This window comes from Hyaena hyaena, unplaced genomic scaffold, assembly GCF_003009895.1.
Source record: "Hyaena hyaena isolate Hyena2069 unplaced genomic scaffold, ASM300989v1 scaffold_431, whole genome shotgun sequence".
NCBI lineage: Eukaryota > Metazoa > Chordata > Mammalia > Carnivora > Hyaenidae > Hyaena > Hyaena hyaena.
The window spans coordinates 1169111-1195434 of record NW_024081055.1 but is presented as its reverse complement, the minus strand read 5'-3'; the positions used below and the strand labels follow the sequence as shown (position 1 = coordinate 1195434).

The following is a 26324-nucleotide window of genomic DNA, read 5'->3' as shown; positions in this document are numbered from 1 at the left end:
TAAGCCTAATATAATTCAATTAATAATCACAGGTTATTTCATAATGGAACAGTATTAATCAATTTAATTAATCTTCTAAAACAGATACTGAAACATGAAGCTTACGGCACATTTATGTATTTATTAAGTAGGCTCCATGCCCAACATAGGGCTTGAACTCATGACCCCAAGATCCAGAGTTGTGTGCTCTACCAACTGAGCCACCAGGTGCCCATGAAGGAATAAATTTTTCTAAAAGTCTACAACCTGGAGCATTTAAAATGAGAGAAGGAACACAATAGGGGGTTAAAAATTCTTTGATAAATCTATTGCCACACTGACATAGTTGGAAAAAAAAGCACGGAAGTTTATAAAGCATGAAAGCACACTGTTTTTGCTGTAATCTACCAGTCCTGCACCACTTAACAGGATGTAAGGGGGGTGCCCAGCTGGCTCAGTCAGTAGAGCATGTGACTCAGGATCTCAGGGTCATTAGTTCAAGCCCCACACTGGGTATAGAGCTTACTTTAAAAAAAAAAAAAAAAAAAAAGACAAAATGATGGGGGCGCCTGGGTGGCTCTGACAGTTAAGCTAGTCTGACTTTGGCTCAGGTCATAATCTCGTGGTTCATGGGTTCAAGCCCCACATCAGGTTCTCCACTGTCAGAAGAGCCTACTTCGGACCCTCTGCCTCTGCTTGCATGCACACGCTCTTTCTCGCTCTCTCAAAAATAAATAAACATTTTTAAAAAACGATATAACAAATACTCAGCTCATAGTTTCAAGATAACTTTTGGGATTTTTTTTTCCATTTTTCGATTACAAATTAAAGAGAAAAGTTTTGAGCTCAAGATTGTAAATAGATTTTCGTACACAAGTGACTAAGTTGTAATCTGAGTAAGAACTCTAACCAAAGAATCAACTAGTTTTGTCATATCTATATAAATCAGAAAGCAGTATTAGTGAAGATATCCAAACATTCTGCCTGTCAGTCACAAAGCAGGGCAAAGAACTACCCAGCATGTGAATCCCACTTCAGATATTATATAAACATACCACAAAGTTCAAACTTTGAGGCTGTACTTATTCTTACTTACTTAGAGTACAACTGTAGCTAACTAAAAATGTCAGAAAACTGTTCCCCAATCAAATCTTTTAGACAACTGTGAGCCTAACACATTAAAGCACAAAAGCTTTTTAATGTTTTTTTTTTTAATTATTTTTTTAATAGTCATTTCAGCCTTGGAGAGAACTCAACCTTTCCCCTATTTGCACAGGTCGCCTTACGAAACTTCGCGAAGCTTCGCGTATTGTGTTGCGTTACCCTGTTGTAACACAGTGAACCAGAATATTGCCTTTAGGCTGTGGGGAGGTTTAGCAACAGACTAGTTTAGTCTTTGGAGTTAATTTAACTCCAAATACCAGGCCCTGATTTCTTGTACAGGCTTTTTTTTTTTTTTTAATGTTCTTAAACATCCACGTTTCTATGTGCATAGGCACCATCCATTTTATCTATGTATTTATTTTTAAACAAGCTCTATGCCCAACGTGTGGCTTGAACTCTAGACCCCGAGATCAGGAGTCATACACTCCACTGACTGAGCCAGCCAGGTGTCCCTCCTGTAAAGGCTTTTCAAGTTATTTCCATTCTTGTTGTCAAGTTCTTTTTTTTTTTTTTAACCTTTATTTATTTTGAGAGAAAGAAAGAGAAAGTACAAGCAGGGCAGGTGCAGAGAGAGGGAGAGAATCCAAGCAGGCTCTGCACTGTCAGCGCAGAGTTGGACGCGGGGCTCGAACTCATGAACCATGAGATCATAACCTGAGCCGAGATCAAGAGTCAGCCACTCAATTGACTGAGCCACCCAGGCACGCCTTGCTATCAAGTTCTAGTCTCATTATTAATTCCTTTTGTAGGGGCACCTGGGTGGCTCAGTTGGTTAATCGTCTGACTTTGGCTCAGGTCATGATCTCACCATTCATGGGTTCAAGCCCCGCATCGGGCTCTGTGCTGACAGCTCAGAGCCTGGAGCCTGCTTCGGATTCTGTATCTCTCTCTCTCTCTGACCCTCCTCCCCTGCTCACGCTGTCTCTCTCTCTCAGAAATAAATAAAAAACATTAAAAAAATAATTCCTTTTGTAATACTGATGCTTTCCCTAAATCAAAGCTTCTCTTACCTTGGGTCTGAAATTCGTGGTCGGGCCCACATACTCGTGCTGGGCTTTCACCGTACCCCATGGGTGGTAAATTTTGAAGCACTCGTTGCAATAGCTCGCGCTACAGTCCATGCAACTTTTTGTGGACTCCTGGGGTGGGGGCTTGCAAAGGTCACACATAATGGCGGTGGCTGCCCTGGCTGCCTGCCGGTACCTCTCGACAATGGTCTCCAAGGTGAAATTGCGAAACAGACCATTGATTCCTCGTTCTCCAAGATCCACATCATGCTCACAGCCCGGGCAAGGAAAAGTGGTGGTCCTAGGGGTCAGTGAGCTGCGCTTCCATCCTGTGTAATTGGAAGTCCTTGTTTAGTTATGTCAGTAGGAAAACAAACAGAAAGGAGAGAAAAAGGAGAGGTATTTTGGAAAGAGAGAGATCTACAGATATATCTCCACCCCCGAAATAATACTCAAAGCGGCTCCACTTGAACCAGTCTGTATTCTGAAAATGCTTCATGCTTGCTTTTCCTCAGGATGCAAAAGACAAGCCGAAATTACTAAATAGGTACTAAATCAAAGCGGAAAGGAAAATCCTCTAGAGTACACCCCACACAAAACCACATCAAATCAAACAGATATATGGAAAAAACATGTAATACAATACTACACAGGGCCAGGATTTTTTTGATATTATGAATTATATATAATTATTTCTATATATCATATCGGAAGTAATTTGGTTTTGATTTAAAAGAAGACACTCTTGGCAGAGGAATGGGAAATGAGTTCAGACATAAATGAACAGGAGTCGATAACCGGTGCTCCATGGATAGGCTCCAGAAAGCTCCAAATCATTGGGCTAACTCTTTGAAATTATATGCCAGATTTTGATACCTTTTGCTTATTTTCTGGTTCAACAATCCATAGCCATGATTGGATTCTCAAAGAAATACACAGCCACAAAACGGTTAAGGACCATTACAAGAGAGTTTCCCATGGTAGTATTGTTTTAGCTGGGTAGGCAAAATCATCAGTTAATTGAGTGCAATCTATAAAAGAGTGAAAAGCTCATCCATAGACCTAGAATCTAGTGACTTTAAGAGGGACCAACCATTTAGAATCTTCTTATGACCTGAAAAAAAGAATCATTAAAATTACTTAATTCAGTAGGCTGAAAGCTACCCCAAAAGTATTACAAATGATTTTCCAATCTATACATAATACACTGAATGACCTTAAATAGCACACTTTGGTTCAATATTATCCGGCTTTTAATAGATCAAGAAACCAAGACATGACCGTCCTTACCCACAGGTTCACGAGAATGCGGGGTTGTCTCTTTAACAAAGGCGTGTGCATACCATTAATTCCCCGCTCTCATTTATAAATCTGCCCATAGAGTATATAATCTTGGTTGCCCACAAAATCACCTAAATATAAACACAAACTTCTTAACCGGCAGGCTTCCTTCACTTTGCTGTGTATCCAGTATGGAAATGAATGATTAAACTCAGTAGATCTCATTTAGAAAAGGACTTTCTACAGCTACATTAATAATGCCTTGGCATATTACTATCATCAATGAAAAGACTGTCTTCAAATATGTCTGCCATAGTATCACTAAGTAAAATTTAGCCAGCAGCCCACAATACTCTCCATCGGAAGTGACTTTATAGCATGCTCAGAGTGCACTGGGTCCCCAAAACTACTTACGTAACAAACATGCAGAGTATTTGTATTCTCTTCATATAAGGATATTTTAACCTTTACACTTCTAAACACACACAAAGAACACATACTAGAAAAAAAAAGCTTCCCATTCCAATTTGAAAATTCTTAATATTATAATAATGTTCAAAACATGCAAGACAGTCCAAGATATTTCACAACACAGCAGCCATAGAACAAAATAAGCAGCAAAGCCACTTTTAAGACACATGCCAATGAAAATTTCAGTCAGTGACACAAAACAAGCCAAATCATTTTGGAAGTGATCTAGTGCAGTGGTCAAGTTGAAAGGAATGGAAAGTCACATTTAACTGCATGCTTCCACATGTGAACCAGGTGATAGAAATTAAAATGGAGACTCCCAACAGACGATGTTTAAAAGAAAATGGGTTATCCCTGGTTTTAGGAATTGAAGGTTGCGATCAGTTTAAGGCACAGGATCAAACCAAATTAAATCACGACCACAAAGTCATGCTTTAACCTGTATACTGGTGACACCCAGATTGTGGCCTTCATGTTCAGAAATTTCAAAAAAGATGTTGTGTCCCTTTTCTGTAAACCTCTTTTAAGTTTTTTTTTTAACAGTAAGGTGTCAAGCATCATACTAACTTTCATAAATCAGACAAAATATTGAGTCAATAAATCTTAGCTGTTTTCCTAAATAAATCTTTAAAAACTTCTCATACTTTTTGGCAAATGCTAAAGCATTTATATTTTATTTCACCTGTCTTGGACTTCTACCACTGTTTTCAAAAACAAACAACAGAACATAGGTTCAGGGAAATAAGGAAACAGATCTAAAGATATTCTGGGAAGTAAATCTATTGAAAAAGAAATCAAGACAGGGGAACTAAGAATAAAATGTAATAGAGTCAAATCTCTATTACATTTTTTTCCTCTCTAAAATTGTGCTGTCTACCATACTAACCATTTAACCAAACATCACTATTTAAATTTAAATCAAAGATTCAGTTCCTAGGGTATCTGGGTGGCTCAGTCTGAAACGTCTGACTTCAGCTCAGGCCATGATCTCACAGTTTGTGGGTTCAAGCCCCACATTGGCTCTGTGCTGACAGTTTAGAGCCTGGAGGCTGCTTCAGATTCTGTGTCTCCCTCTCTCTCTGGCCCTCCCCTGCTCACGCTGTCTCTCTCTCTCTCTCTCTCTCTAAAATAAATAAACATTAAACAAAAGAAAGGATTCAGTTCCTCGGGTATACTATCCACATTTCAAATTCTCAAGAGCCACATGTGACCACTGGCCCCCATACTGTTCAGTGCTGGGTCAAATGTACGTTCCCACGAACATAGAATGTTCCATTGGATAATACTCCTCAACAGCATGACATAATGAAAAAGAAAAAGTAATGATGGCTTTGAAAGGTACGAAAGCAATGCAGGCCAAGCAATGCAATTATATATGTCGAACTGTATTTATGGGGCCAATTGTATATGGGATTATCTGAACATGGTCACTTTGCAGAATCCATTCTTTCCCCCATATACCTTTCTTCAAAGACAGATTAAACAAGTATGAATCATGACACAGTTTTAAAATGAAGATTCAAAAAAAATCTTCAAATTGGCTTAGAGCAAATCTTCCCCCCAAATCAGCTTCCGGTAGTTAGGATTTATCATTTAAATATCAAAGAGAAAATGAAGTATTTCAAAACCGAGTCGATTCATTACAGGTTCAAAACGTCTGCTCGCTGCGTCCTGTCCCATATATTCTGGCTACAGACAACTTCCCCACTGTGACCTCCTAGCCTCCCACTAGGCTGGACATTCCTGCTGGGCTTCTAGATGCTTGGCAGCGGGCTGACGGACTGTAGTGCCCCCTTAATGTTTCTCGTTGCACATTCTGACCGTCTGATGCCCGCGCGGTACCATTACCCTTTGAGTATTAAGGGCATTTCAACCTGGAAAATCTTTTTTTCAATGGCTGCCTGAGTAAAAAACAGGAAATAAAGTGAACTTTTTTTTTTTAAGCCAACTGCTCCTGCCTTTCCTCCTATTTACTAAATCTCAGCACTTAAAACTCTCAGGGACTCACTAAAGCCTGTAAGAGAAAAGATTACATGTGGCTTTTAGAAGTAACTAGAAGGTCTGTAAATGGAAGCATGCAGACAGGAAGGAAAGGAAGACAGAAAAGGGATAACATTCCAGGTGTTTGTTTTCTCCAATAAAATATATGGTATCACCAGCATTCTGTTAGAAAAGTAGCCAATTTTACTTTAAAGGTCAACTGGAGTAAAAACACACGTCTTTTAATAAAGTGGGTTGGCCCGCCATTCATACGGAGTCAGATGCTCCGGAAAGCCTGAAACAGTAGTTTATGGGATTTACCCACAAATGGGTAAGACCTCAACAGTCAAACTCAAATACGTTGAAACATGAATAAAGGAAAGGCACCCTTTGCATAAAGGAAGCTAAGCCTGTATAATTAACTACAAAAAAATTACCCACACCTTTCCGGCAAATGTTTGAATACGAAAGGCAGCGCTGGCTGATTTAAGGTCCTCCCGGTGGTAACAAGGCCGGGAATGCGAGCTTTGTTCCATGAAATAAACCGAATGGAAAGGATTTTTAACGTGATCCATGAGGGCAGGTCATTTCCTTCCAAAGCATCTTGTCACACGGGCCGACAAAACCGAAGCGCCAAGAATCAGCGCTCTCTTTAAAAACACCAGACCTGGTGTGGAAATTTAGTCCTGTTGACCTTTAAGTCACTCAGCCCCAATTTGTTCACGTTCTACCCGATTTTGAGCACTTGACCACTGATGCTTAAAAACTTGACGTATACACGGTTACTCGATTTGAGTCTAACACTATACTGCCTGCGGCCACACAAGCAAGAAAAGCATTTTCTACCTCTCCACCCCAAAGATCTCCGTTGTGATGCTGTGAACAATGAACAGAAAGCTGGATTTAGGATTTAATTTCAAAGAGAAGATTCACAACTTGTCAACAAGAGATAAAGCAGCAACTGTGTCCCGCACATAACACAATTCTTGAGTTAGCAGTAAGAAAATGTGTTTCTCCTTGGCACACGTGGTATTTGTGAAATCATCATTGTACAAACATTCAGCAGAATTAAATCATTGTTGGTGCAACGCTTCAGAGGCCTGAACTTGATCTTACAGATTGGCGTTTTTAAGCAATCATATTTCTCGTAGCTGTTGAAAATACATAGCAATATCAAGCATCTTTTGTTTGATTTTTTTTAACTGATGTATTATCAACACTGCATATAAACATTGCTAAAGCTGATTTCATCTTCCTGACAAAAGGAAATACAAAAGGCAGGGAAAGCCTTGCATACATGTGACCCAAGATGTAGAGTAAAATTGCTATTTTTACATCGCTGAATGTGTTACTGTGTTATACACACAAACCTTACTCTCTTTTCAGGGCACTCTTTTATTTTAAAAAATCTGTCCAATCTCCAATGCAATGATATCCAAAAGGGGCATGTGAGCCCAAAAGCATCAGCCACATATGCCATTTAAAATTTTCTAGTGGCCAGGGGCTCCTGGGTGGCTCAGTCAGTTAAGCATCCGACTTCAGCTCAGGTCATGATCTCGTGGTTCGTGGGTTTAAGCCCCGCTCTGTGCTGACAGCTCAGAGCCTGGAGCCCGCTTCGGATTCTGTGTCTCCCTCTCTCTCTCTGCCCCTTCCCTACTCGCGCTGTCTCTCTCTCTGTCTCTCAAAAATAAATCATTCAAAAAAAAATTTTAATTTTCTGGTGGCCAGGGTCATTAAAAGGAAACAAGAGAAATTAATTTTAAGAACACATGTTATTTATTTCACCCAATATATCCCAAATACTATCTCAAAATGCAGAGATAAAAATCATTAGAGACATTTTGTACTTTTTCATTCTAAAGGTTTGACATTCAGAGTATATTTTGTACTTCTAGCACTCCTCAGTTCCGACAGGCACATTTCAAGCGCTCGACAGCCACATGTGGCTCGTGGCTACTGTACAGGACAGTCCTGGTCTAATCAATCCCTTTGTTAAACCAAGAGCAAAGCTAATTTTTAGAAATCTACTCCTCCCACACCAATTGCTCAGAATAGGATTTCCTCCCCGAGTATCTCTAAATGATGAAAAAATTTCTAAAACCCTGCCAGAAGGGAACAGGGGGGGAGGGGTACATTACTTTCCTATGAATTTCTCTTTCGGTCTCTCCCAAGAGAAATTAGAGGCAAAGGCCCCATAAATGGAGGGTAGCATTATATTTGTAATAGAGTGACTTCTATTCATTTAAAACCGGTATCATGAAAGGGGGGGCAATCCTAAAATCTGCATTCATTTGAGGAATGATTACTACGCTCGGACCTCCCCACCCTCTGAGTGCTCCATCTGTATTTCTTAATTCGCTTTGTATGCTCTTTGTGATGGAGGGCTGTGTTCTAACCATGAAGCTCTGTACGATGCTGGACTATCTGCTTCTTAAGGAGGAGGGACGGATCTATCTTGTTCATGTCTCTTCAGCATTTGGCCATGTCTGGCAACCAGCAGGTAAATTAAGTACTTGTTGACGGAATGAATGAAATGCAGAAGTTCTCTGCCTTGCCTTGACATACAACTGGCTGCTGATGTATGAAACTGGCTCGATCCACCACCCAAGGCAGAAACCGCCTCTACGGTACGTACACATGGTGGTCACTCATCCAGTGTTGAAAACAAAGACTCCAAGCACTGATAGCCCACACGCTGGATGGGTCACGGTCAAAGATGTGTGTTGGCTGCCCTATCCTGTTGAGTTGGCATGGTTTTTAACTGAACTAACTGCTAACACGTAAAAGATAGATCACACGTCACACCCACTATCGGGCTCTTGTACGGGGGGTGGGGTGAGGGGACCACTAGTGCCAAGCGACTACCGCCCCGTTAGACAAGGCGTCCATTCTAGTCTACAGTCCCAAACCACATGCCACTGTCTCTAGCAGGGGAGGCCTGGAAGACCGCTGGCTCCGCTTACCTAGGCTGCTGGATTTCTTACGGTAGCCAAGGGAACAGGAAAATGAAATCTTGACTATCTCCGCATCAAGTAAAACGAAAGAGGTTCCTGTATTTATGATGCCCGGGGCCTGCCTCGCTAATGTGTTTACTGGGCTGCCACAGCATCTAAATCTGACCCCTCATTTGAACACTTCAGTGACAGGGTTGTGACAACCTCATCTCTGGGAAAGCCTGCAGTGGGTGTTTTCAAGCGCCCTGAGCAGAAATCTGCACTCCTATTTCACCGCTCACTGATGGGGAACCTGTGTGCGAAGACACCCAGGTTACTATTCTCTTCCGCAAGATCATCATATCCTGTGGTCTCTCCCTCCGAGTTAAATCCTCTGATTTCCAGGAACTGCTTTCCACAGAAGGGTTTTCTCGCTTCCTCCCTCCACTCCCTCCCTGAGACATGATCCAACCTTTAGGTTCTCCCTAAAGAGGGAGGAACATCTCATTAAGTCTATTTCTCATCTGGACAGTATCAAGTATGGTGGAATGGGTATCTTGTTCTGGGAGAAAAATGCCACTATTACTGAATAAAAGCCATAATGGCATGCTTTGTAGAAATCCTTCAGCAGAGAAGTCTGTCATTCGACAGCCAGTCTACAAGTATACTAAACATCCACCAAGTACTCTGTCAGGTGAGCTCCTAAAAACAATTAGCCATTTCTCATCTAGTTACATACTTCATCTGTACTTCATTCATTCTCCGTATGAATCACCTATAAAAAGCCACCAAGTGTTCACATGAAAAGCCCACAGAAGGGGCGCCTGGGTGGCTCAGTTGGTTAAGCGTCTGACTTTGGCACAGGTCATGATCTCACGGTCTGTGGGTTCGAGCCCTGCGTCAGGCTCTGTGCTGACAGCTCAGAACCTGGAGCCTGCTTCGGATTCTGCGTCTCCCTCTCTCTCTCTCTCTGCCTCTCCCAGCTCGTGTTCTGTCTCTCTCTCTCGCAAAAATAAATAAACATTAAAATTTTTTTTTAAATAATAAAAAAGTAAAATTAAACAAAAGCCCGAAGATGCAGGATTGTGTAAACTATTTACGTTAGCTCAATCTAATTAGAGAAATATTAGTACATGACTAAAATTCCTTTGAATGGCATCTGCTAAATATTAATGTACAAAAAGTGAATTTCCCTTGGTCAGTCAGTCAGGGATCCCTAATGAGCCAATGAGGATCTACCAACAGAATATCTCCATTTTATCTGGTGGGTAATTTCAAGCTGCTGAAATCTGTCTCTCCTCCCTCCTCCGTGTGACAGCAGGGAGGGCAACACAAGTGATGACTTCACAATAGGCATTACCCTCTCTGACCTCATACTCTCTGCGTTCCCACTTACTTACTGCTCCTTGTTTCATATAGGCTTCTAATTTTTTTATATGTGCAAAACAATCTTCCAAGGAATTTGAGATTACCATTTAAAGCAAAATACATGTTTTAAAAACAGCCTTATATGACTCTTAGAACAGACAGCATTCGCTAAATGCAAAACAGGAGGAGATTGTCTTCTGATATTTTTTTTATGTATATGTAAGATTAAAAAATTATTTCTACACTACAAGAGGGAGAAATAAACACCGTGGCCTAAAGGATCAAAGTTCAAACCTCAAAGCCCAAATTGGGCAGAACTGCAGCCAACAGTCTGAAGCCCACTGCCACTCAAGGACTCTCCTCTAAAGAAAGGGCGAGGGGCGTCGGGGTGGCTCAGTCGGTTAAGCATCCGACTTTGGCTCAGGTCACGATCTCACGAGCCCCCTGTAGGGCTCTGTGCTGACAGCTAGCTCAGAGCCTGGAGCCTCCTTCAGATTCTGGGTCTCCCTCTCTCTCTGATCCTGCCCTGCTCACACTGTCTGTCTCTCTCTCTCAGAAATAAACAAAACATTAAAAAAATTAAAAAAAAAAAAAAAAAAGAAAGGGCAAGCCCAATGTGACACTGCAGTATTTCTACCTGAAGCTCTGCCTCCCCTCGGTCTTTACTCACTGCCAATTTTGGCCCTGAAATTCTCAGTGGCCCTGTTCCCAGGGATTTCAAATTAATTTTAATCTACCTGAATCCTTCAACGGATGTCCAGAAGAAAGAAACATCATCCCAACAGGAAACGATTTACACTCTGGCGGTATAAGGGCTCTGGAGCTATAGATGTGCCACACATCTAGATCTACTTCTATCGTTACTACAGAATTCCGCCACTATTTGGCTGATATTCAATATCCTTCTTTTAAAAATATGGATTCAAAATGGCTGAAGAAGAGAGAACCCTCAGGTAGAACAAAACGATATCAAATAATCCATCTAAAAATCCTTTTAGGAGTGGTCATTAAGGAGTCTCATCCCTTTATGTGGCATATTTATTTACACATTACCAGACACAGATGTTTCCCTAGTAAGCACCCCTGTGGTCCATTACTCCATCTCTCATATAAAGGACACCACAGGGTGAGAACATGCCTTAAAATGCAGTTAATAAGGGTTCTAACACAACCCGACTTTCAGTGCGTACCAGGACAGAGAGGAGTTCCTGTTGACATCTTCAAAGCAGGAAGGGTTCCTTTGCAACTAGTTTTAATTTATTCACCCTGGAAAGATCAACCCTCAAAGTGGCAAAAACAACTTCCCTTCGACAGACACAGAGCAAACTCCCGGCCCCCAAGCTTCCGCCACGTACCTGGTCGACTAATTCTGTCAATTTTGTCCATGCTAGGAGAGGGGAGCCGGAGTCGAGGACTGCTCTGATTAGAGTTGTCCGATCCCACATCATTGAAGGAATCATCAAGCGTCAGCAGGAGCTCTTTCACACACTTATGACAGATACTGTGTTGGCAAGGGAGAATCAACGGGTGGGTAAACAGCTCCTTGCATGCGGGGCAAATGAGCTCTCTTTCGATATTCTTAATGGTAACCTTGAGTTGGGGAAAAGAAATCAGAATCAAGGTAAGTACGTGTGTTTACCCTTCCAAAAGGATTAAGGATTCAGGTTTTCAATCTGAAGCTCCTTTTTGGCAACGGCATTCCATACCATCAACCCCACCCGACCCCCAACACCCATAGCCTAGAACAGAAGGGGCAATGACATGGTTAAAACCAAAGTATGAGAAAAATCAGCACAAAAAGTGAGGGGACCATAATACTCCAGTTTTACAAATCATCACGAATTCACTGATGGGGGGGCCTGAGAAATCCTACACGTAGATCTCTACAGTAAAAGGGAAGAACACGGTACACTGAGAATGAAACCGTGTTCCTGACCGAGCACGGCTAACTCTGCAAATAATGGGGGCCGGCAAAAGCTGGGTTCGCCAGCAATGTTTGTGGAAGCTTCCTCGAAGTCTATTTACAAACTGAACCATCAGCAATTTTCTACATTAAATGTGACCAATTTTCACAGGCTGTAACTATAATGTAGCTAAAATGCTTCATCTCCTGGTGCTGGGTATCCAAGTGGTCCACTTAAAAGCACTTTATGAATATCGAAAGGGTGGGGAGAACTAGAAAGCACCATTATTAAGTGCTGGCCATACTACGGGCATGCGTTATCTTCCATGAGAAACAGTCTCTTGATCACAGCTAGAAGGGTTAGATGACCTCATGTCAGTTTTCCCAACCCTCTATATGTAGTTCCCGCGTGTGCACATGCGCGCGCGCGCGCGCGCGCGCGCACACACACACACACACACACACTTCCCAAACTGCAGGTGCTATGAATGTATATCCAGCCTCCCTGCCATTTTACAGTCAAATCTGAAAGTATTCCTAGACCTTGTACAATCATTTCAACCACTGCAAACACACAGAACATCAACATCGAGTTAACTCACTTATTTTCACCAAATACAAATGTACTCCCCCCACACAAAGTGACACTGAGGGCTTTAACAGTCCGTGACAACAGCACTACATCCAACTGGCTTTATCACGGTGGGTGATGGGTCTTTGAAGTGTTTCTTGCTGCATCATTCAATAAATATTTAATACAAGCCCACATCATGTCACGATTTTCTCAAATTTGGAAGACAGTCGCACTTCACTGCAAAGAAACAGAATATCCACATCCGATTTCATTTCCCCAAGAACGTGACACTCAACTCAAAGGAAAATACTGTTCTGAGTGTCCAAAATAGATTCAAAGGGAAATATTATTCTGAGTGTCCAAAATAGATCCCATTTGATGGGAGGGGTACCTCCCAGCGGAAGGTCTAAAATCATTTCCACCTTTCTTGTCCATAAAGCGGCACATAAGCTTTTCACCCACGACAGATATAAAGTAATTCTCACCAAAAGAAAAAAATGAGTTTTTCGTTTTTACATCCATTGAGGGAGACGACCCGATTAAGAGAAATGGGATGTGGCGGCTCCCACAATGAAGCTGTCTGAAAATCAATGGGGGTGGGGGGGCTCGACGGGAAACTAACAAGTTGCAAAGAACTGCCGATCCGACCCTTTCAAACAAAAACACTTTGCACCCCGACAGCTGCCAGGGCGAGCCCGCCTCCCGCGCGCGAGCCGGCGGAGCCGGGGAGGAGCCTCCCCTCTCTCGGCGCCCGCGGGCCTGGTGGGCCGCGCCCGCGGGGGTCCGAGCCCCGGCGCCGCGACGCTCCGGGACAAAGGGCGGCCGGACACGCGCGGGGCACGCGACTCCTGGAGGCGAATCAAGCCTACAGCCAGGACCCCATTAAAGAGCCCCGCCCGGATCCCCCGAGGTGCTCAGGTGGGCGATGGCCCCACCCGAGCGGCGCCCCCTCGCGGGCCCAGAAGACCCGGGGTCCAACCCTCCAAGATGTAGGAGGGGGGCGCCTCGGATTGCGGAACTGGGGCGCGGAAGGCGAAGAGGAAGCGGGGCCACCACACGCCCGCCCTCGCTCCTCGTGAGGAGAGGCTCCCTCCGGCTCAGGGCGGAGGAGACTGACCCGGAGGTCCCGACGAGCCGGCAGGGAAGCATGGGGCGGCGGCCCCCGTCACCCACTCACCAGCGTTTCGGAACCATCCCCTTCCATAGTAGCCTTCTGCCAGGTGTCATCAACGGCAGGGTCCAAAGAGGCACAGGCGGCCCCGGCACGGTCTGGTGGGCGGGTCCCTGCGGCGGCCCTGGAGCTTGGGTTCGGAGCCAGAGGGCGAGCTGGTGAGCCGGACCCGGCCAGCGGACCGACGCGGCGAGGAGCGGGGCGGGCGAAAGCACAGGCGCGGAGAGCCGAGCTGCGCTCCCTGCGACGGCCCCGGAATCCCGCCCCGCGGCCGGCTGCGGCGGCGGCTCCTGCGGACTGCGGCTGGGCGGGCGGCCGCGCGGAGAACCCGGCGCGGACGCCGCCGAGGGGCGGGGCCGGGGCGGGGCGGCGCCGTCGCCCGGGCAACAGCGCCCACCGCACAAAGGGGGCGGGACCGCGGGCGGCAGGGGGTCGGGGGGGCGGCGCGCGCCGGGGTGCGGGCTCCCGCAGCCGTCGCCACCGCCCGGGCCCTGTCCCCTCGGCCGCTAGCCCCCTCCCGGGCGGCCGCCGCCGTCGCCGCCAGCCGCGGTAGGAAGCCTCGGAGGGGCGGAAGTGAGGGGCGAGGGAGGCGGAGGGAGGCGCCGGGGCGGGGCCGGGGTGGAGTGTCTGCCGAGTCGCGACGGACTGCAGCGCTGGCGGCTGGCCGGGCACGGTCCCCTCCGCCCTTCATATTCCTTTCCCTGCGCTTTGGTGAAGCGCGGTGTGAGGCATCACCTACAAGCCGCGTGTCCCGACTCTGGACGGCCGGCGGGGGCGAGGGCGGGCCCGGGCCGCCGAAGAGAGCGCCGGGGGAGATGACCGCAGCGAGACCCTCCCGCCCCACCCCTTCTCGGGCCCGGGGTTCCCCTAGCTGCTCCCCATCCCCACCCAGCTTTTCCTCCTTCTCTTCCGGCCCAATTCGTCGGGTGAACTTCACATCCCCTAACTGGTCACGAACCACTCATATTCTCCTTCTGCTTTGGCACCCCAAGGGCGCAGCGCTGGCACGCACAACACGTGTCTCCAAGTGGCGCGGGGTAGGGGTCCAGAGCCGGCGACGCGGGAGCGCCCCTCCCCCGTCGGGACAGCCGCCCTGCGGCTCCCCCTTGGGGACGGAGGGCGCGGGGCAAGGGGAGTCGCAGGTCCTGGGCCGCTCCGGCACCTGCGCGCCCTCGCGGTGCTTCGCCTGCTCAGGGACCAGCAGTGTAGGATTCACCTGCCTCGGCTCTCAAGGGCGTTTCTTCCGTCTCGTTTCACCGCGAACGAAAAACAGATTAATCTACGATGGTTGGAAGCCGTGTTGCTGGATCAATCACGCCACCGCCTTCCCAGCTGGCTATTTCCATCCTTACGTAGAAACAGGGGAAACGGGCGCTCTAAACAGCTGGGTGAAGGGACCTCAGAGCTGCAACAGAGGAATCCCGTTTAGGTTTTGAAATGCTTCCCACTTGTATTTTCTATTTGGGAGAAGTCTCTCCGTGTGAAAAGTTCCTCCGTCTTCCCACAGGACGATCAGCAGCGTAGTCTCTTCTCTAACCCGGAGATTAAATACCGGCGTAGCTGTGTAGACTTAGGAACAGCAAGGGACCATAGCAATTGTATTTAATGGAAAACCCTCAGGTCACAGATGAGGAGGTGTAGAGAGGATGAATGCCTTGCCAAGCAGTGCCTGGACTAGTCTGATCCGGGTTAATGCCTGCTCTGTGGCCCCACGTGCTGGAGTTGAGGCTGCTTCTTTCCCCCAGGTTCTGCAGCGTCCTAATCAGGAGGGAAATGAGGAAAATAACAAATACCCGCACAATTTGGTTACCCATATCATGTACCACACCATGTACCCATATACTTTTAAAAGACGCAGCCATTAAAAAGCATAAATCCGTGTTTGTTTTTCATACTGTTCTTTGGGTTAAATTATTCCCCTCTGGCTGTAAACTCACATCAGCCCACTTGAATAGCACTTTGGTCCAAAATGAACTAGTTAACTGAGTAAAAGAGATTAGAAGACTTCATTAACATGAGCTATGGATTAAACTTGTATAGACAATACTTGGCCGAAAATAAATTTGAAAGCCGCCCTTCCATTATGCAAAATCAGACTTCAATGTGATAGCATTTTCCACCTGATTCTCAAAGTTCAAATACAATCTTAATACACTTGGCAAGAATGTGGGGAACTAGGCACATTCAAGTTTTTTTTGTGATGCTGTAGATTGGGATGGCGTATTGGAAGGGAAATATTGCAAATCCTATCAAAAATGTTAAATGTGTATACCTTTGACTAAGCAATTCCACTTTTAAGAATTTTCCTATGGTGGAGGGGGTTGCCTGGGTGGCTCAGCCAATTGAACATTCAGCTCTTGGACTCTTGATTTCGGCTCAGGTTATGATCTGAAGGTTGATGGGATTGAGCCGGAGTCTCAGGCACACAACCTGCTTGGGATTCTCTCTCTCCCTCTCTCTTTCTGTCCCTCCCCCAGTTGTGCATGCTCTCTCTCTCTCTCAAAATAAACTTAAAAAAAATTCCTACTGAAAGACTTGCAGGTGTGCACAAAAACATGTACAAAGTCCTTGTTCAGACCTTATTTAAAGAAATATCTATATTATCTGTCATCCATGATGTACAACCATACCATGTGCAGCAGTTGAAATGACCGTACTGATGAGGAAGGATTCCTAAAACATTGTATTAAAAAAGTAAAAAGCCCAGGGTCTGGGTGGCTCAGTTGGTGGCTCAGTTGAAGTCATCCGACTTTGGCTCGGTTCATGATCTCACGGTTCATGGGTTCGAGCCCAGCTTCTGGCTCTGTGCTGACAGCTCAGAGCCTGAAGCCTGCTTTGGTTTCTGTCTCCCTCACACTCTCTGCCCGTCCCTGTTCATGCTCTCTCTCTCTCAAAAATAAACATTTAAAAAATTTGTTTTAAAACGTAAAAGCCGGGGTGCCTGGGTGGGTTAGTCAGTTTAGCGTCCGACTTTTGCTTAGGTCATGATCTCGCGGTTTGTGGGTTCGAGCCCCACGTCGGGCTCTGTGCTGACTGCCAGCTCAGAGCCTGGAGCCTGTTTCAGTCTGTGACTCCCACTCTCTCTGACCCTTCCCTGCTCACGCTGTCTCTCTCTCTCCCCTAGAAATAAATAAAACATTAAAAAAAATAAAACGTAAAAGCCATATGAGTTCTGTACGTTACCACTTTAGCCAAAAAAGATGAGACAAGGCTTATAAGCTTACATAGGTAAAGAAATAGGTCTCTGAAATAGAGCACAAAAAATAGCAAAAGGATTGTGGAGACGTAAGGGGATGGAGTCAGGTGTAGAGGACACTTTTCTCTCACATTGTATTTTATTGTTTGCACTTTATAGTGTGCATGTTTTACTTCCGGAAACTTTTTTAAATGTTTATTTATTTTTGAGAGAGAGACAGAGTGTGAGCAGGGTAGGGGCAGAGAGAGAGGGAGACACAGGATCTGTAGCAGGCTCCAAGCTCTGAGCTCTCAGCACAGAACCTGACGCGGGGCTCGAACCCACGAGCTGTGAGCTCATGACCTGAGCCAAAGTCAGATGCCCAACCGACTGAGCCACCCAGGCTCCCTTAGTTCTGGAAACTTTTTAATGCAGTTTACATAATCCATAGAGGTTTTAATCCATATTCATTTAAACCATTAACCCATAAATTTTGAAAAGCTTAAAGGGGGAAGGGGTAGGAGGATAGCCAAATATGAAACCACCATTCTAAACCATTCTGCCCACGTTTCTAGTCATTTGTACCCTCCTCCCCCTCCCCGGCCTTGGTCCATACATTCTAGCTTCCCGGTTACCAAACATACCAAGATCCCTCCCAGTTCCTCAAGTGAAAATCCTGTGGGTGGGTTTGTTTGTTGTTGTTGTTGTTGTTTAAGTCTCCTCCGTCCTTCTCCTGTACCTCTGGTCAGCTTTCAAATCTTCTTGTTTCTTCTCAGATCCTGTCCTTTCTCATCCTTACAGTCAAATTCCCCTGCCCACCCTGAGCCTCTGTTCCCAGTGCCTAGAATACAGACTGAGCCTATCAATTAAGTATTTGCAGATGACTTTTCATAAGGGTCTCTCTGTCCTTATACCTCCATTTGCGACAGGGAGAGTAAAGCTGTGGTCCTAGACCACAAGGATGTAGTGTGGAACCACAACTGGGGGTGGGGGGGGGGATATGTGCATGTGAATGGATTTGAATGTTGTGTGTTGGGGGCCAAGGGTTACGGGCTGGCAAACTTGTGATAATACATAAGGAGTCTAGTATAGCTGGAATGCCATGCTTCTTTTCTGCAGACTTCAGGAAGCTTTTGAAGGCTTTTAGGTGGGACTGACATGAGTGATCTGTATTGTTTGGTTTTTTTTAATCATTATTCTCCCAATCTACGTCGCGCATGCCATCCCTTGGGTATCTACCGCTTCCTAGCTTGGAGTACCCTAGCACCTCCTTTTCGAATACTTCCTTTTATTATCTTTTTAAATTAATGTATTTATTTTTGAGAGAGAATATGAGTGTAGGAGAGGCCAAGGGCTAGGGTTGGAGAGAGAATCCCAAGCAGGCTCCACTCAGTCAGCACAGAGCCCAGTGCAGGGCTTAAACTCACGAACTAGTGAGATCGTGACCTGAGCTGAAACAAAGAGTCAGGAACTCAACACCTCCAATACTTTCTTTTAAAATACAGGTCAGGGGTGCCTGGGTGTCTCAGTCTGTTAAGCAACCGACTCCAGGTTTCTTGTCAGGTCAGGATCCCACAGTTGGTGGGATGGAGCCCCTCCTTGGGCTCAGCACTGACAGCGCAGAGCCTGCTTGGGATTCTCTCTTTCCCTCTCTCTCTCTGTCTCTCCTCCAACTCTCTCTCTCTCTCTCTCAAAGTAAATAAACGTTAAAATAAAAGAAAATAAAATGCAGGTCAAAGTTCAACACAAGGAAGCCTACTCCACACCTATCCCCGCCTCCACCAAGTCCACAGACCTTCGGCACTCTCACCTACATTATCTCATCTGCTGTTACTTAATAGCTCTTGTTTCACAGAGGCATGAGCCATCTTGCATCTATATATTTCATCACGCCCAAAAGGTCAGGGAAGGATGTTGTCAATTTTCCCCTAGTTCACCTACCAATAATTGCCACTCCCCAAACACACACACATACCACCACCACCACCATTCAGGTTTGGTAAAGGAGGGAGGCTCAGTAAGTGTTTAGTTCCTGACATTTAAAATGTAAACCTGTTACCATTTAGGCTATCCACTCTACTCGCTACACTTGACCTGGTTGGTCTCTTTCCATACCGATGCCTGATACCCAACAGGAGATTAAGTTCCTGGCAGAGTCGGGTCCTAATGACCATGGTGCATATTTCAGTCAGTGCCGTGCAACACCACCGGCTTTTAATCTATTTGGTCTGAGATCAAACAGCTAGGGTGCCATTCCATTAGCGTGTCCGGAACAAGCGGCAACATGGCGATAGGGCCACATCCTCCTATACTGTTGCCCCCTGTTGGGGACTCTGAAGTCAATGGACAGCCTGTGTACAAAGTGAAGAGAGCCCTGGGAACAAGAGAGCAATGAAATAAATCACAGGGGTCCCAGGAGGCTGGCCCATGCGCGGTCTACACCGCTGGGCACCAAGAGGTTGCAGGTAAAGGACAATGAATGGCAGTCATCAATTATTGACCCAAGCCCGTGACAGGCCAAGCTTACCTGTCATAAAGTGTCTCTATGGGAACAACCTCAGGGGAGAGGAGCCAGGGAGGCCGGAAGTTCAGATGTCCTTTGCCTAGCCAACTCCTACTCATCTTTCAGGCTGCAGATCTAGAGCCTTCTCCCTCATTGGTCTCGTTTTCATTGATCAGCTCCCCTGACTCTGAACTCCTTTGGCACTTACAGTCTTTCCGCTCAGTTTAACACGATTACATACTCTCATTTCGTACATGAATGTTTGATGTCTTGGAAGCCTATTCTTCCCAAACTTTTAAGCTTTTGTTTGTTTGTTTGAGAGAAAATCCGACAGACATTTCCCTACTAACCAGGAGCACCAGCCCAGTAATTTGAAATTTGATGAGAAGGGCACAGCATTGTTCTTGCAGACATTTTTCCGTGAATGGCAGGAGTGAACTGGCTGGTCCCTCTTGGCCAACTTGAGGTGAGCAACAATATTTGGATGTTGTTAGCAGGTCCCCTTTGAGTTACATGTTATTCCTACACTTGGGGTTGCTAGGTTTAGCAAAAACACAGGGCACCCAGATAAGTTTGAACTTCAGACACTCAATGAACTTTTTTTTAGTATAAATATGCCCCCATATACTGCAAGAGACCTACTTCTATTAAAACAATCATTTGTTAGGGTGCCTGGGTGGCTCAGTCGGTTAAGCATCTGACTTTGGCTCAGGTCATGATCTCACAGGATGAGGGTTCGAGCCCCACGCGGGGCTCTGTGCTGACAGCGTGGAGCCTGCCTCAGGTTCTATATCTGCCTCTCTCTCTGCCCCTCCCCTGCTTATACTCTGTCTCTCTCAAAAATAAATAAACATTAAAAAATTTTTTTAAAACAATCATTTGTTGCTTCTCGGCAATTCAAATGTGATTCTACATGCTGTATTTTTTCTGACTGGCAACTTCCTATCTCCACTTGTTAGTAATCACAGTTTGGATAAAGGTGTTTGAAAACCCAACTCTGTTGTCATGGTAGCTAGACTATGTAACAACTTTCACTTAAGGGCCTACTGTGTGCCAAGATCAGTATTAGGAACTTTGCATAAAATATTCATTTAATCTTGGCAATAACACTGTGAACAGGGATGATTCCCTTTAGACAGTCAGGGCTCTTCACCTCCAACCGGAGATTAAGGAATACCATCCAAGTCACATGACCAGATACCAAGGAGCCTCGAGATTCAAACCTGGGTCTCCCTCCAGCATCCCTATCACACTGCCCACAGATAAATACACAACATGTAATTCACAGTTGTATAAAAAATATGATGTAAGCATTATTTGACTAAGTAGTTTAAGATCCTTTTTTTTTCAAAGTATCTTTTGAAGAATATAGTAAAAAAAAGAGGAAAATTATATTTATGAAATTGGCTAGTTTCAAATGATATGGCTAAAGTCTGAATCTTCCGTTTGCCTTTCCTACCCCCCACAACGCACACATTTCACCCAATCCCAAGATAAAAAAAATATTTTAAAGAATACTTTGCAGTGGACCCAACCTTAGCATTATCACCCAGTTTAAATTTCAGTTGCGTGAGCAAGTACCTATTGAGCCTTCTGAAACGGATCATTTGGTGGTATTTTTGTTTTGGTCCCGGGAGAGAGGTTTGAAGACTTTCCATTAGTCTAGATTTGAGGATTTTCTAAACCTAATTCTTTCCGAGTGCAAGTACCTTCTGGTTTCACACTAAATTTTGTGTTTATGAAGCTTCCTGCAACTTTTATGCCTCGGAGATGTTCAGAGTTAAAAGTAATAATTCACCAGATAATGGAATTATCACTTGTTGTTCTACCAAAGTTAAGTAGTAAGTTTTCCAAAGCTGCTTTTATTTTGCTCAAACTATCATACTCCTTGGAGGCGTCTGAACAGGAACCACTGAACTATGGGGAAAACAAGTAGTACTTTCTGGCTATTTACACATGAATATAAATATGTTGAATTGTCTAACCGTAAAGACATACACGGAACATAAATTCTTCCCTTTGTATGGACAATTCTTCCATTGTCATCAAATCTTCATGATAGGATTCCAGAGTGTGCAATGGGAAAACGTGAATGAAGATGATAAAAAAAATTAATAAGCCAAACCCTTCTAGAGCCCAAAAGTTTTGAAAATACGGCTTTGAGTAATCCTAAACATGGACCACAGATTTGGAAAGGTCTATTTTAGTCCAAAGAGATGAGATACAGAAGAGATTTAAAAAAACAGCCAACCAGCCAACAAGCATCTCCCAGAAATGGCACAAATGTTTCTGCGGGTGAAATATAAGGCAGTCCATGGATGTTGATTTTTAAACCTCTTGAGAATTACCCCAGGCATTAGCTATACTTCCAGGGCATCATGTGCTGAGCGGAAAGACCAGAATGGTAGAGACTCCTGTGTGCTTTAACTATTAAAGCCATCATCACAAGAGAGAGAAATAAGCTGATCAAAATAGGTTGATCAAGTTTGTGATGCAGGTTTTAGGTTATTCTTGGATGAATGTGGGCTCACCTCCCCACCTTCAGAGAACGTACAAAAAGCTAATTATTTGGAAATAGACACACAAGAAACTGCTACCCCGGGAGAATGCAGGGTTCTTGAGGGAGGAGTGAAATGCCATTTTTCACTCTGTAAAACCTCATGTAAAGTCTGTTACACGCAAACAAGCATGTGTTAATTTCGTAAAGCTGTAAAGCCATGGGAGAAAAGTGAAAGAAATTAGGATGATGGTCAAGCCATTCCTCTTACGTTTCAAGGAAAGGAAGGGAAGAGAAATGGGGGGAGGGGAGGGCAGAGAAGGAGAGTGAAGGGGATGGGTGGAAGGGGGCAGGAAGATAATGGGCCTCTGCTCTCCTTTAACTCAGGGGACTTGGTGTCATTAGAGCCATTTCACAGTATTCTTTACCTTATAAACCTGAACGCCACAGTGGAATCTAACTTCTCAAAGGAAAATAAAGCAAGTCAGTCTCAAGGGTCTGCTATTCATTGGCTTATGCTCAGAGAGGTATTCAGTGATGAAAACCTATGTAATCACATACATAAGGAGGATTTTAAAGGGAGTGGGGGTGGGAAGGTTAAGAGTGGGGAATAAGCTTGATGGGAAATGGATAGGAGGCTACTCCTAATCCCCCACCCCCACCCCATCAAAAAAAAAAAAAAAGGGGCGCCTGGGTGGCTTAGTCGGTTAAGCGTCCGACTTTCGCTTAGGTCATGATCTCGCGGTTCGTGGGTTCGAGCCCCGCGTCGGGCTCTGTGCTGACTGCCAGCTCAGAGCCTGGAGCCTGTTTCAGTCTGTGACTCCCTCTCTCTCTGACCCTCCCCTGCTCACGCTGTCTCTCTCTCTCTCTCCTAGAAATAAAAAAAAAAAAAAAAAAAAAAAAGGCCCAGGGAAGAGGAACTGTCCTCAGTTCTTACAGCAAGAGCCTGCTTTCCAACCTCAGAGATTTCAGAGGGACACCCATTTCTCTAACCTTGGAAGTCAGTGGAGAATGCTCGTTTGTTTGCTGCAGGTGCTTGGCAGGGAAACCTAGTGTAGAGGGTCCGCCTAGCAAGTGGGTGGGTGGCTATTGAGCGAGGCACATTCAGTGGATGAAGCCAGGTTACTTTGCTCTCGCCGTTTCATTTCAGTAAGAACTCGTGAACACATTGCTAACGCCAAGCGGTGTGTTTTTGGTTTTATTATAAGTGTTAAGGGTTCACTAATGGCGCTGCCCTACTTGCCCATTCGGTGTTTATGGGAAGTTCATCCGTCTGCTTCATAATCACCTGGGGTGTCGACGTGCAGATCGCCGGGTCTCACCCCAGAGCTATTCTCTCAGGAGTTGCAAGTTTGGGCCTGTGCTGAAGGAAAGCATTAGCCAATAAATACACTTCTGACTCCCTTTGAAGAACTGGCCTCTCTATCACCCCATTCCTCCGCATCAAGAGTGGTTCATTTATTTTGTAATCAGCAAAAGGCATCCTCTTTCCTCCCCAACCCCCGGTCCCCAAAGGTCGCGTGGACAGCCTGGATCCTGCTGTGCGCTTAAGAAAGCTGGGTTCTGACCCTCTGGCTGCAAGCCTCCTCCTTTGGGCCAGCACTTCCTTCTTTCTGGCCCTCTCCTTTCCCAAGGGTGGGACCTCCATAGAAGCTTGGGTATGGTGGCCCTGGTGTTCCCACGCACGCGCCTGAAGCCCCTTTCAGCTGCGGTCTAGAACCCAGGGTAGAAAGAAAAGTGGAAAGAGGGTCCTCCACGTGTACTCCTGGGCCCCGGGTGTCAATGGTGGGGGGCGGGGGCCGAAGCACGGCTTCTATCTTCGAGATGTTAATCAGCATTCTATTTCGGATGAGTGTATTCCGTGTTTGCAGAAAAGGAGAGAGCAGGGGCGCCTGGGTGGCTCAGTCGGTTAAGCGTCCGACTTCGGCTCAGGTCATGATCTCACGGTTTGCGGGTTAGAACCCCGCGTCGGGCTCTGTGCTGACAGCTCAGAGCCTGGAGCCTGTTTCAGATTCTGTGTCTCCCTCTCTCTCTGACCCTCCCTTGCTCACGCTGTCTCTCTCTCTCAGAAATAAAGTTCTTTTAAAAAAAGAAAAGAGAAGAGAAGAGAAGAGAAGAGAAGAGAAGAGAAGAGAAAAGAAAAGAAAAGAAAAGAAAAGAAAAGAAAAGAAAAGAAAAGAAAAGAAAAGAAAAAAGAAAAGGAGAGAGCATCCCGGGAGGCGCAAGGTTCTCCGGGGGCGCTTTCACCTGGGAGTGCGGGGAGCCGCGGGACTGTCTGCCCTCAAAGCTAAAGCCTAGCGGAGTTGGGGCTGGTGCGGTGTGAGCCCGAAGTTTCAGACGCTCACGGCAGGGCTGCGGAATCCTCTCCTTCCCGAAGACCGCGCGCAGGAAGCCTCTTTCTCCCCTGTGCCAGCACCTAGCTGGAAACTCCAGGTGCAGAGGGCAAAGGCCGGAGCCGGTTCTCGCTCTCCTCGGGCTGCGAACCCTGGCTGCGCGCGCCGGGCTCGGCTTTGCCATTTCCCGACACGGCCGGCCGGCGAACCGCTCAGGAGCCTCCCTGGGCAGTGGCTCGGACGCGGCGCGGAGGCCGGCCTCCCGCCGGGCTTCCTGTCCAGGCTCGGCGCCACCGCGGCCGGCCGAGGGCGTGGTCGCGAGGCGCCACCGACGGCGCCTGCCAGGGTTTCGAGCCGGCTCCGGGACAGGTGCCTGCCCGAAATCCCGGTCCTTGGCATCCCCCTAGCCTCCCGTGCAAAAGCAGGCCGCTTGACATGTTCTCGGCCTCGGGCAGTGGCTAGGGGCCCGGAAAGAGGGCTCACAATGCCAAGGGCCTGCGAACTGGGGTTCTGCCTCTGTTTACCCGCCACACGGTCGCACTGCTCGCTGAACCCGATCCCGCCTCCGACCCTCCGCTCCGCGCTGCGCGCCTGGAAGCTCGAGGTCACCCGCGCGAAGTCACCACGCCTGGGCAGCCCTGGGGGCGTCGTTGTCCCCAAGGCCAACGCCCCACCCTCTTTCCATCGCCCGGAGCTGAGTCGCGCCCCTCGCCGACCCGTGAGACCCCGCCGTCGCCCAGCTGCCCAGGTCCCCGTCGCTCATTTCAGAGACGCGGCGCGATAAAGAAAAGGCAGCTACTTTGCATTCTGCGGCTGTTTGGGACGCCCTGGATGGGAGCGCGGACCCGGGTTTCCGGCCCCCGCCCTCCGCGGGGACTGGAAGGGACCCGGACGCCCACAGGGACGGGCCAGGTGGTGTCCGGGGAGGGGGCCCAGGCCGCGACACCGCGTGCCCCAGCACTTACCTTGCCTCTGGCTAGCAATTCCATGATGTAGCCAAACTCACTTATCTCCCCCGACTCGGACATGGTTACGACCCCTCACAAACTCTGGAGGACCCAGGCGGGTGCATCGAATTTGTTCTTTTTTTTTTTTTTTTCTTTTTTCTTTTCCTTTCGCCTCTCGCTCTTTTTAGTCTGAGTTTTGCCAAGCGCCGCTCCAGGATGCGGTTAACAAGGGAAAGTGAGCAAGCGCGGGGAACAGCCCAAAGCCGGGTTGGGTGGGATGGAGCCGGAGAGGGCTCCCGGGCGGCCGCGTCCGGAGTCCCGGGCTCTGGGTGCAGCGGTAGGGACAGGGCTGAGGATCTGAACAAACCAGGGCGGCGGCGGCGGCCTTGGCAGTGAAATGCACACCAGGCGGAGCCCCGCGCCGAGGCCCCGCCTCCTCGGGGGTCGCGGCCCGCGCGCCTCCCTCCGGGGTCTGGCGGCTGCAGAGACAAACTGCGACACAAAAGCGCGTCCGCTCCCAGCTTGAAACGGTCCCAGCCCAACGACAGCCCCCGGGATGGTTAGAGCGGTCCCTCTTCGGATGCCGGGGAAGGTGGTCGAGGACTGGGGTTAGAAAAACCCATCACACTGTCTGGAGGTGCGAGGGCAGAGAGAATGAATGCAGAGGCAACAACAAAGGATCGGGCTGCCGGCGCCCAGGGGTGGGGGAGATTAGAGAGGGCCCAGGAAATGGCAACGCCGCATCTCAAGTCAGCCTTCCTGAAACCCAATAGGTAACAAAGACCAAGCCCAGCGCTTCTGAGATGAGAACAAATACAAGGATTGTATTTTAAACACTCTAAGTGTGTAAGGGCGATTGTATCTCTATATCCTCCTGATATTCGACTTTCCCTTAATTAAAAAAAAAAAAGCGTCATTTCTGCCAGTACTGCCCCAACGCGGTCACCCTTAGTGAGGACTGACTGACTTTTTCAACAATTCGTTTCATTAATTGAGTTAATCATTCAGGGCGTGTTTCTCACATTGTGTACTTCTTTT

At 46.7% G+C, this 26324-nt stretch overlaps 1 protein-coding gene and 1 pseudogene across 1 annotated transcript in view; both read right to left on the bottom strand.

Moving 5' to 3' along the window:
- LOC120245514 (E3 ubiquitin-protein ligase TRIM36) overlaps positions 1 to 14102 on the bottom strand; it is a 32663-nt gene extending 18561 nt beyond the window's left edge. Inside the window, exons 1-3 of the mRNA XM_039252602.1 lie at positions 13838 to 14102; positions 11539 to 11773; positions 2154 to 2479 (exon numbers count right to left, since the gene is read on the bottom strand). Of these exons, the coding sequence (XP_039108533.1) occupies positions 2154 to 2479; positions 11539 to 11773; positions 13838 to 13864 (588 nt within the window). The 5' untranslated portion in view covers positions 13865 to 14102. The remainder of the gene's footprint in view (positions 1 to 2153; positions 2480 to 11538; positions 11774 to 13837) is intronic.
- Positions 14103 to 14688: 586 nt separating this feature from the next.
- LOC120245515 lies at positions 14689 to 26115 on the bottom strand (annotated as a pseudogene).
- Positions 26116 to 26324: the final 209 nt, after the last annotated feature.